Source organism: Borostomias antarcticus, assembly GCF_949987555.1.
Source record: "Borostomias antarcticus genome assembly, chromosome: 2".
Lineage (NCBI taxonomy): Eukaryota > Metazoa > Chordata > Actinopteri > Stomiiformes > Stomiidae > Borostomias > Borostomias antarcticus.
Window position 1 is genome coordinate 3,816,534 of NC_140235.1, and position 12,388 is coordinate 3,828,921.

Below are 12,388 nucleotides of genomic sequence, written 5' to 3' on the forward strand. Positions count from 1 at the left end.
AGTAGCCAAGTGTGTAGGTCCCCCTCATCTCCTGTCACATAGCAGGATTATTTGTGCCATCTAGTGGTTAAAATGAGTGACACAATGTGAAAGGTAATCTCTAGATTTTTTTTTGTAATAATGGTAAATGGACTGCACTTATATAGCGCTTTTCCACCTTAGCGGCACTCAAAGCGCTTTACAATGGCCTCTCATTCACCCATTCACACACACATTCACACACCAATGGTGGCAGCCGCCATGCAAGCTGCTAACCTGCTCATTGGGAGCAATTTGGGGTTAGGTGTCTTGCTCAAGGACACTTCGACATGTGGACAGTCGGAGCTGGGATTCGAACCACTGACTCTTCAATCATTGAACGACCCGCTCTACCAACTGAGCTACAGCCGCCCCTGAAGAGATAATAATGCTAGAAAAGAAAAAGAAAGAATAATGTGATAGTTTGTTTAATTTCTTTCTATCTAGTCTGCCTCAGTTTGAACAGTCTAATGTGATAGTTTGTTTAATTTCTTTCTATCTAGTCTGCCTCCGTTTGAACAGTCTAAAGATCCATATAGGGTTGCCAAAGTCAGTTGAACAGCTAGGCTGAGGTGTTCTCTGACATATTCAGCCTCTCCCTCTTCACTGGAATAGTCCCTTCCTGTTTCAAGTCATTCATCATTGTCCCCGGACCGATGCCAAAGAAAAACAAGGTAACATGCTGGAATGACTGGTGCCCTGTTGCCCTCACTATAGTGAGCAAATGCTTTGAGAGGCTAGTTAAATACCACATCTGTATCGTGTTACCGCCCACCCTAAGCCCACACCATCCTCACCCACCTGGCGAAAAGGAATGTGACGATCCCGTTTGTCGACTACAGTTAACACTAGTCCCCCCAGACTTGACGGCAAGCTCTGGGACCTAAGGCTCAACCCCAGCCAGTGTGGCTGGATCTTGGACTTCCTGTCCGGCTGACGCCAGGAGCCGTCTGAGGTGGGAGAGGTGTTTTTGTGCCTTTTTCACCACATGGTTGGCGTGCACATCCCAGGTCAGGTCCTCAGTGATATGGATACAGAGGAACTTGAAGTTGCTGACTCCACAGTGGACCCATTGATGGTGATGGGGTCCAGACTTGTGTAGTCCATGATCAGCTCCGTGGTCTTGTCGACGTTGAGAGAGAGGCTGTTCTCCTGACACCACTGTGTCAGGTCGTTTTCCTCTCTCCTGCAGGCTGTCTCAGGCAGTAATCATGCCTGTGAGGATGGGCTCCAACACCTCCACCTCCCTCACTCTAAGCACAGGGGCCCCCCAGGGCTGTGTCCTAAGCCCTCTCCTCTGGAATATGTAGAGAGTGGGTCGTTTGCCCACCTCCCTTGTTCTCTGTAAAGCACATTGTGTTGCCTCTGGGTATGAAATGCGCTATACAAATAAAGCTTTGATTGATTGATTTGATAGTGCGTGTGTGCTCCCCTCCATCCAGGAGCTACACAACGGTTGGAGTGTCAGCAAGGTGCAGGATTATCAAAGACACCACCCCAACCATGACCTGTTTCAGCTGCTGCTGTCTGGCAAACAGCAAAGCAAAAGCTGGCAAAGCAGTCTCAAGGCCCGGACCTATAGGCTCAGAGACAGCTTTTTCAATCAGGTAAATGGACTGCACTTATATAGCGCTTTTCCACCTTAGCGGCACTCAAAGCGCTTTACAATGGCCTCTCATTCACCTATTCACACACCAATGGCGGTAGCTAACCTGCAAGGTGTTAACCTGCTCATTGGGAGCAATTTGGGGTTAGGTGTCTTGCTCAAGGACACTTCTACATGTGGACAGTCGGAGCTGGGATTCGAACCACTGACCCTTTGATCATTGAACGACCCGCTCTACCAACTGAGCTACAGCCACCCCCTAGGTAACCAGACTCCTTCTGAACAATGGACTCTAACGACCTGTTGCCTGTTTGCATGTGTCAGTCACAAACAGGCTCCCTCAGACTCTGTTCATACACACACACCCACATGCAACAATGCACATAAGGCCTCTTCATCCACTACGCACTTTACACACTAGCCTTCTATGACCTATTGCACTGTTTTTTATTACTATAGCTATTGTTTTTATTACTATTATGCTGTGTATTGTACTTCCTCGCTGTCATCATTTGCCTCTGCGCTGGCACCACGCCTGACTCGTGAGCTTTGTTGATAAAGGCAGGAGAATTGCTGCAACTGTGACTACATCCATGTATATGACGGACTGTCCCACTCACTCTCCACTCCTTGGAACGGTGTCAGTTGAGCCTGGTGCTAAGTAACTTCCCTAATCAGGTAGAGACACCCGGAACATGGATATTGATAGTCTCTCTAAGTCCTGCTGTCTGCAATGTGCCCAGAGATGTACAAGGGACAACACCTACCATTCCTACTGTACCTCTCAGGTACTAGTAGCTACGCCCACTTCACCTTCAAGGTCTTCAAGTTCCTGCGAGCCGACAACTCAGTCTATTCGCAGTGCAAGATCATCATCTGCCAAAGCTCCGACTATAACTCTGAGGCTGCTACTACCACAAGGCCAGGGACCTGGGCTCCACCCATGACACCCACACCCTGGTGCTGGGACCAATCCAACTGAGAGGTCAGTAGGGTAGATGGATGAAATTAACTCTTTTATCTACCTTCCTGTATTTATTAATAGCTAGCTGGTACAGTATGTGTCACGCTCTGGTTGCGTTGCCTGCATCGTGTGTTTGAATACAAACCCAGTTATGGAGGCAACCCAGAGTAGTGGTGGTGATGTTTTTAAAAACCAGTGGAGCTACTATGTTGTATATTGTTAATGACACGCCAATGTTGACTCTCCTATCTAGAACCTGAGCAGCAGGAAGAAGCACTACCTGAACAGGAGGTCAAGGCTGAGGTGGAGGTGCGAGTCTACAGACACAACACTCAACCAGACAACTGACAATCTCTGTTAGAAAACACTTTATTTAATAGAAATTAGTTCACAATTCATTTTACATATGATCATTTGTCATTAGGGAGGAGAGAAATTGATCGCCAAAACGCTTCAACATTCACCATATCTATAAACCTACGACACATCGAACGAAGATAACCCCATCATCATTGGACACGTGTATCAATGTAAGCATGGAGGCGTACTGTTGGTCCTAGAAACAGTAACTAAGATCTCCACACACGTTGCTAAGCAACACACATAACAGCATCCAATACAATGAACAACCTTGTTAAGGCAGTAATCTTCACTTCAGCATAATTTCACCTGTATTGACACTTAACACCGATCTGACCACTCAGAATACAATACTCAATAAATATCCAGAAAAGCATTTGAGATCCAAAGGTTATAATGCCCTGATACTACGGCAAGACGGAGGAAATTCCAAGGCAAATCACATCAGGCTAAAACATGGCATCTCTGGTGCTACTTGGCAATTCTGAACAGAAAAGTGATAATGAGAGATATATGGTGAATCTGATGCATGTTCCCATGACATACAGTATTACAAGTTCTGCGAATGACATTATGTGAAGGCTATGCTTTATACATCACTGATAGCAACATGTGTACCGAGCTGCTAAGGTACTGCGTTAGGGAAGGACACAGGAACCTCTCAAACAACAATGAGGTGTTCTTAATCTCAAAAACAAACAAAACTAAGATACATTTCATTTTATACTCAGATACATAATAAGGTACTCTCATAAAATGTCCCTCAAAATCCTTGAATCGATAATCCTAACCAGGTAGGACATGATTGGACAATATCTCAGGCACTGTTGGGAAGTTGAATGGTGCCCTGTTTGCACTTTGAAATGTTTTGGTAAGTTCTGACCCATGAGCACTTTAAAATAAAACAACTTCACAAATATATTAGCATCATCTCTATGCAATGTTGATAAAGGACTTCCGGAATGCTGAAGATTAATTGTTTCAGGTCAGATTAATCTCTATACACCACTCCATCCCTATACACGTCATGAGCACTTTAAAATGTACACAAAAATACCTCTGAAAGTCTAATGCCAAAAGTCTTTACTCAATCAAAATCTAAGTCAGTCCACGAAACTTGGAAAAGGCTAGGCTACATCAAGGCTGATTTCATAAAGTTCAAAAGCAATAAATAAAAATCACCGTGACGGAATTAAATAAAACCACGCTCCTCGATCTTCTCGCAGTCTTTCATGTCATCGCTGACGCCGCCCCGGCCTCTCATTGCTTATGCTGGCCCCGGGCAAAATGGCAGGCGAAGTCGTACTTGCTCCTGCACCTGTGGCCGCAGATGTTGCACTGGAAGGGGTTCTCGTAGCCATGGCAACCCATGTGGATGGTGTAAAGGATGTTGTCGGGGAAGTAGATGTCACAGTGCTGGCAGTGGTGCAGCAGCTGGGGGTCCTGGTGTAGCGAGGGCAGCCCCGGGGCCGGGGTGCTGGGCTGGCTGTTGGTGATGCTGGGGGTGCTGGTGCGCCCGCTGTGCTCGCTGCAGGGCCCCGCCCCGGGGCTGCAGCTGCTGTGAGGCGGCGGTCTGGGCTCCGGGGTGATCGGGGAGGAGGAGGCGTGAACGGCGGCGGCGGAGACGGCGGCGGGAGCCGTGGCCGGGTGAGTTTGCTGGACGAGGAAGGGCTTCTCGTCCACGCAGGACTCCGCCCCCGGGGATATGGGCGTCTGCGTCTGGGCCTGGGTCTCGGAAGGCAGGCTGGCTAGTTGGCCGGCCAGGGTGGAGAGCTGGTTGAGTGGATTGTCCATGACCAGGTCGTGGTGGTGGTGGTCATCCCTGGAGCTCCCGTCCGCACCGTCTCCACCCTGGTCACTGTAGGCCTCCTGGCGCAGGTGAGGCAGCTCGTGAGAGTAGTCACTCATGTTGTCCGCCTTGTGCACCACCATGGAAGGGGGGCTGAAGTTGATGAGGAGCCTGCGGCCGTAGCCCAGGGAGCTGGCCTTCTTCTGGAGGACGCTCAGCATCTTCTTGTGGGAGAGCGAGCGCGCCCCCTTCATAGGCAGCAGCTTGTGGCGGCGGCGCCGATGGTGGGACAGGTTGCTGCGGTCGCTGCAGCGGAAGGAGCACAGCTCACACTTGTAGGGCTTCTCACCCGTGTGGGAGCGCATGTGGGCCTCTAAGTGCCGCTCATACGCAGAGGCGAAGGGGCACAGGTGACAGCGATGGGGTTTCTCCCCTGCAGAAGAGGGAGGAAGGACACCGTCAGAATAAAAATACACAGCAATAGCAGCTTTGAACAGGTACAACTCTAACGTGATATGCAGCACTCCCTAAAAAGCTCACCTGTGTGAATGCGTATGTGCTCGATTAGTCGGGCTGTGCCTCTGGTCGCGTAGTTACAATAGCGACACTTGAGTTTCCCATCGTATGTCCGCTCAAAGCCGTCCACCAGTATCCCTGAGCCGTCCTCCAGTGACATATCCACAGAGGGGTGATCCAGCCCATTCTGACTGCAGTCTGAACATACAGAGTACACAAACAAAAACGGTTGGGTACTCTCTTTTTTTTGCAGTTCATGATGAGTCAATGCATAGGTAAAGCTCTACTACACACACAGTAGGCCACATTATATGTTTTTCTTTTCTTTTGACAGGCAGTTGCATATAGGTTACCTGTTGGAAGGTCGTCTGCCTCTTTCACCCCACTGACTGATCCGGATATCATGTTTACATGTTGCGTTTGCTGGCTGAGATACTCTTGGAAATCCTTAACGAAGTCCAACGTATCTGGCTTTTCTTCACCCATTTGAAAGACAGCGTTGAAGCCTTCAGGTGCCCTCTGATACGATATCCAAACTGCAGTCAAACGATCATGTTGTTAGTTCACGTTAGACATGGGGGATCATTAAACTACAATCGGGTACCGTTACTAAGTAGTTGGCTTGCCCCAAACGTAGAGGGAACGGATCAGCAGTGTTTAGTTATATTTTCAAACGGTCAGTGATTTGTTAGCTAACAAACAGACAAACATAAGATACTTTTAGACCTGCCTTAATGATATTCAGTGTGATCCGTTGAAGTTGTTGGCTATCTAAGCCTTCCCCATCACTAGTGTTGCTGTTGCCAACGCGTCAGCCAGCTGTCTTATCTTGGAGACATTTCGTTTTTCTACCTCAAAGACCGTGTTGACAACCTAAAGGTTATTAAGATGTATCACTCGACTTTGGCTGTATGAAGTGCCAAGGAAAGTTAACCGTGCTCACTATCTCTATTGATTCATAAAAATAAGTCACAGCAACGCTTGCTCTCTGAATCAAAACAATGAAGGCGTTCATGGGGTGAAAGTTCATTGAGTCCATCGGTGAAATCCGTCCCGCCGCTGAGGCAACGGCGGCGCGAAGAACAGTTCCTATAAACAACAAAGTGATTTTTTTTTAAAAGTATCTATGGTTTAATTATTTCACAAAGTCAAGGATCACAAATTGTTTACAATGTAATTTAGGTTGGAATGTTTTAATAGCAGAGGTGTAAAACCCGTCTTAAAAAGTAAAAGAATACCAGTAGCCTATTTGCTCCACCCATGCACTAAACTCTCTAATTTCTCTCCCTTTCTGGCTGACGGGTTGTGATAAGTAGAATCAACTGGTTTAATGCATGGGTGGAGCAAAACATGTTTTTGTTTTTTGTTTGTTTGTTTGTTTGTTTTTTACTTTGTGAAGCTGAGTTTTACACCTCTGTTTAAGCCCTGGATTTTCAAAATATTTTGGTTTCCATGAAGTAACGTGAGAATCCATTCAGTTAAAGCTCAAACGAATTCTCAACCCCTGGCACGTGTTTACAAATTTGAGCCTGCAATTACACAAAAGTGCTACAGCAATTACATTACTTTAAATATAGCTAGAGTGACTCATGTTTCAGCACATTCAATAATTAAACAGTTAAGAAGTTTACATTGCCTCAGAAGATCACATTGCCCCAATTGTGTCAAGGTTGGAAGAAACCTATTAAGAATAGGGTGACAAATGGCCAGTTTGAGTGAAGACATTGTATCCATTTTCAATGGCATGCCTTCCAGTGATGTTACAAGAGCATTACAACAAGTAATGGACACTCTCAGACAATTGCTTAGCAGTCCTTAATTGCATCACAAGCTGCAATAAAAATAAATAAATAATGGCCTGCCAGCCCTCCTGTATTAAGACAAAACATGTTGTATATATGACTTTCTATATCTTTAGAATAAAACAACCTTTTTACACATCACCTTTTTATGAACACCTAATAATCATTCACTATAGATTACACTTCAGAGTTTGGACACTGGGTGGCGTACATGTCCCAGGGTTGAAATCTGACTGCATGGTTGCCCACAGTTAAAAGAAGAGGTTAACATTTCCTTGATACATCCATTACGATGTTACCTGTTGAATACAGTTGTATAGGACTTAAAATATCCACATGGTGGTTGTTGTCAGAGTTGGATAATGCAATGGCAAGATAATAAGGCCTCTTAATGTTAGTTGATAGAGGCCTCAGTAGACTATAAGGCCCAGGGAAGACATGACAGCCGACCGCCAGAGCAGTCAATTACATCACCTCCTAATGGCCTGTCGACACTAATGTTATTTTATTGCAATTTAATTATGCTCAGGTTTCCAATGGGGCCTGATCCTTCTAAATAATTCACACATACTGACAAAATCTGTAGGTTGGAAAAGATAAATAGCACTTCACGATGTTTTCATTTGTTAAAATGTTTTGAGGCCTTGGTCCACTCCACTTTTGAGTTTAGACGTATTGACACTTGCCCTCCACTCTTCAAAAACTGTGAAGTCCATGCAAGTAGGCTACTGCGTGTTAAGCTTTCAACAGCTATTTTATTTCCCCCCAAATACTTCAACAACATCAAAGCCTAGTGAGCTGAACCACTCATTTAGGCCTAAGCGGAAAGTAGTTAATGGAATCCACACAAAAACAATCAAAAGACTGATTATCCCGCTGTTCATTTTACATGAATGCTATTCACTCATGATATATTAGACAGTGTGCTAAAAGGGTAGTGTGGCCTAATGAGGCTTTAGAGCAGGTAGCCTAATGCACTGATACCCAAGTTGACATTTTGGCCAGACACAGTAGGAAAATAAAATGGTAATGATTTAATGAGCTGAATTAATAAGCTACTTCCACATTGTTTGGTAATGAACTTGACCGCACGTGTGTTAACCTGCCTCTACCTTAAAGTATGTAAAATATGGTGTTTGTGTTTAAATGACAGTGTGCTGTGTGGAAATAGGCCTTGCAGGACAGCACCATATCTTTGAAGCAAAATCCACTTGCCCTAATTCCCATTTAAAAAGCTTGAATGAAAAAGCGTATTTCTCCTCTCGCATTTGCTTGATTTATGAGCTGTTTGTAGTTTTACAGGACAGAATACAATTAATTCCCCTCATCCTGACACAAATTGGCTTTTAATTTAGCGAAGGCCTGAAGCAGTTTCTGAAGTCTGTATAGCCTAGTGCCGGACTCTTGTAAAAACTGCACAGGACGTCAGCCTATAAGTGCAGCCATAGTAACGGTAGCCAGAGACGAGGCAGAAAGGTGAAGGGAGACTTTGACAGGGTTTATTCTTCTTGTTCCGAGACCATTTCTTTTCTTGAGATCCCTGCTCCACGTGGGACATTTGAAAAAGAGCAAAGAGGTTGGGAGTGGGATAAAGGAGCCATAGGCCTATATTAAGCTTTTCTTTCCTCTCACCACTTAATTTCCTCGCAGGCGCGTCTCGCGTCGCTGTAATGAATGTAATTGCCGCCTTTGATGAGAATGCTATTATCTGGATCACACTTTACAAGGGCAAACAAAACTAGCCTTCCCTCCAACCCCCGCCTCCTATTTAACTCAGCAAAGAGACCCCCGATTATGCAAGGAACAAGTGCCTTTTCATAAAGCCACAGTGTGGCTCTCAATTGGTGAGGTTTGGAGCCGTCTACATTTGCACAAAGGGCAGATAAGATGTGATATATGCACACCAAAACCCATCTCCGTGATTAATTTCCGGCCAAACCAAAGAGAACACTATCTCCTAGCTCGATTCTGTCTGGCGTCTAAAGACCTCCTATCATCTTCTGATAGACAGACATATTCGCCTAAAGCTGGATCAAAACAGCCTAGGCTTTGGGAGGGGAAATGAGCATAAGATAAGTGGGTAACACTTTAAAATAAGTGCACACTATAAAGCATATTGACTTGATTCATCATTTATAAAGCGTTATTCATTCATTATTACACATTAGTAAGCAGTTAATTAACACATTTATAAAGGTTTTATTCTTCATTAATAAGATCATGTAAAATGTGTTTATTCACTGTTTTTTCATACTGTATAAACACTGTATTTACCATTAGTAAATTACGTATCATATCAATTATAAACAAGTTTGTCATGAGTTGTTAATGGTTCATCAGGTTGTTTATAACATGGAAGTTAATGATTGACAATGCATTTATCCATGTAATGAGTTAGACATGCACAAATGGTTAGTAAGTGGGTTAATATATGCTTTATAAACACTTTATAATACTGTAATCCATGATGAATTCAAGTAGTTATAAAGCATTAACTAGGCCGTTGGTAAAGTATTACAGTATGTGGGAGTTGATGTAAAGTGTAAACTATCTATGCTTTACACAGCATTTACTAATGAGATATTAAGGCTGGCAATGCAATTGCGATCCATTTCAACTAGTCTGCAGTGTATTTTTTATTTATTGCACAGGGGTGGTTTTGAACCCTGGTCTACTGCAGTGCAAACACCTGTCTAAACCACTAGGCCACCGGAAACAGTGTCTGTATACTAGGGAGCTACTGAGTAACTACTGATGAACCAATAATTACTTAATGATTAGTTACTGATTAACTCTGATCTTAGTTAATGAGTAGTTACTGATGTGGACTACTATAGTAGTTACTGATGAACCAATGATTAGGTAATGAGTATTTACTCAATATCTGATTAGTTAATGAGTAGTTACTGATGGGTACTACTATGATGGGTTACTAGAGAACAGACTGGGGACTACCTTTGCGTACCTTATTGTAAAGTAAGACATCATATAGAGTAGTTAACAGCTAGTCCTCATTGCCTAACCATTACCTAATCATTAGTTACTCTTTTGCGTACCTTATTTAAAGTTAATCAGTGACTACTCATTGGTTCCTCAGTAACTACTATAGTAGTCCCCAGTCTGTTCTCTAGTCCCCATCCGTAACTACTCATTAACTAATCAGAGTTCATCAGTAACTACTCATGAACTAATCAGAGTTCATCAGTAACTACTCATTAACTAATCAGAGTTCATCCGTAACTACTCATGAACTAATCAGAGTTCATCCGTAACTACTCATGAACTAATTAGAGTTCATCAGTAACTACTCATTAGCCAATAATTGGCTCCTCTGTAACTAGTAGCCCCCATCAGTAACTACTCATTAACTAATCTCAGAGTTAATCAGTAACTACTCATTACCTATTCATGGGTTCCTCAGTAACTACTATGGTGGTCTGTTCTCTAGTTCCTCAGTACTCAGTCGGTTCTCTACTAACCCATCAATATCTACTATACAGTCATGGATTCATAGTTAATCAATAACTACTCATTAACTAATCAGAGTTAATCAGTAACTACTCATTCCCTAGTCATTGCCTCATCAGTAACTACTTTATTAGTCCCCATAAGTAACTACTCATTAACTAAGCTCAGAGTTAATCAGTAACTAATCATTAAGTAATCATTGGTTCATCAGTAGTTATACACGCACACATGCGCACACACACACGCACACACACATACTCCCTCTCTATATTCTCTTTTTCTCTTTTCTCTCTCTCTCTATCTCTCTCTCTCTCTAACACACACACACACACACAGATAGACATACACACACACTATGTTAAACAGACATTTAATAATAGTGGTGAACAGAGATGATGTGACTTATGAGGCGATGTGCGACAAAGCTGCTGTCACCTTAGGAAGTCTGAATATTCCTCTGACTGCCTTATTACCGTATTAAAGCACTAGAAGAATTTCCACCTTTCCCACACCATGGCAGCCTGGTTCTGTCACATTCTCCACAGGGCTGAAATATTGAAAACAATGAAATACACTGTCAGTAGTGACAAATTATACAATTACTCTTGAGAGACCATCATTCTTTAGATGTATTCAAAGTCATTTCTTCTTTATAGGAGAATGATTATTCCTTTAAGCGAGCAGTTCTTCAATGATAAATTGGTAATCAATTAATTTGACTATCTTGCTTTGGTGAAGGGCCTCGAGGGGACTGTACTGGTCACTTCTATTCACTTTCATATATCCTACTGCCCAGTCTGCCGTGGGTTGTGATGGATGTCTGCTGCCTGACCACCTGACTCCTAAAGGTTTATACCTCCAGAAACAGGTTGCCATCCGGACCCAGTCGAGGCACAGAAAGAATTGGCCAATATTTTTGACTGAAGTGGCATTTTAGCAGTATTTATTCGAGAGCCCGACTACCAAAACCACGGGCCACAAATAAAGAAGATGGTATAATAGCTTTTGACTGGCCGGCTCACTCCCGACTTGAAATGAAGTGTCCAGTTGTGAGTTATCGTGCCCAAACGTCATTTGTACAGCCTGAAAAGTGGGGGCATTTTTCTAGCTTGTCACTCTGTGGCTATAGCTCATTGTCCTGAATGATGCCTCTGTACGCACAGTTGCCCTAATACGAGCATTTCACTCGGACCGCAAGAAGGCTCATAATGGATTAGCCCGTCCATAACAGGATAATATAGTGCATCCACTGGCACATCCTAAAACACCAATGCTCTGCTGGTTTCTGGTCACAGGCGAAGCAGAACCTCTCAGCATGTTTGCCGCATGGCCGGGAGAAAAGGGGACTTGTTTGGTCCAAAGTATACACTGAATCATTTGGTCTATGTTAGTAAAGGCCAATTAATTATGTGATGCTATAAAACACACCCCAAATACAAAGTGTTTCTCACGCTCAGATAGCATATTCAGAAAAGAAAAAAAAGAAAGAGCTTGAGCCCTTGGTATTTACACTACATTAACTGCTTAAGATAGCTACAGTAAATGGATCTATTGGAGTGACCATTGAGTCAGGATAAAGAGTGGTCTGGACAGAGTTCCTAATGTGAGGGAAGTTTTAGATTAATGAGGGCTCTGCCCTTTGAGAGTATTGATCAGCCCAATCTGGCCTGAAATGATTTCCCATGCTCCCCTGCTGCTCTCTGTCCCATTCTACCCAATGACTCATGGCGTTAGCCCTGTAGGCACAGCTAAATTTTATTCCATGGTACACTATATCATTTGTGTGTGGTCAAACTCCTGAGTATTCACAGTATTGTAGGACATTATCACCATGCACCCGTCGTTCCAACCCCTACCTCAACCCC

General features: G+C 43.7%; 1 protein-coding gene across 1 annotated transcript; it reads right to left on the minus strand.

Moving 5' to 3' along the window:
• Nucleotides 1-3,128: 3,128 nt before the first annotated feature.
• ikzf5 (IKAROS family zinc finger 5) lies at nt 3,129-5,739 on the minus strand (the record flags this gene model as incomplete). Its single annotated transcript, XM_084452699.1, has 3 exons — nt 3,129-5,170; nt 5,278-5,451; nt 5,607-5,739. The coding sequence occupies 3 exons, from the start codon at nt 5,737-5,739 to the stop codon at nt 4,209-4,211; spliced, it is 1,269 nt and encodes a 422-aa protein (XP_084308825.1). The 3' UTR covers nt 3,129-4,208.
• Between the last annotated feature and the right edge of the window lie 6,649 nt (nt 5,740-12,388).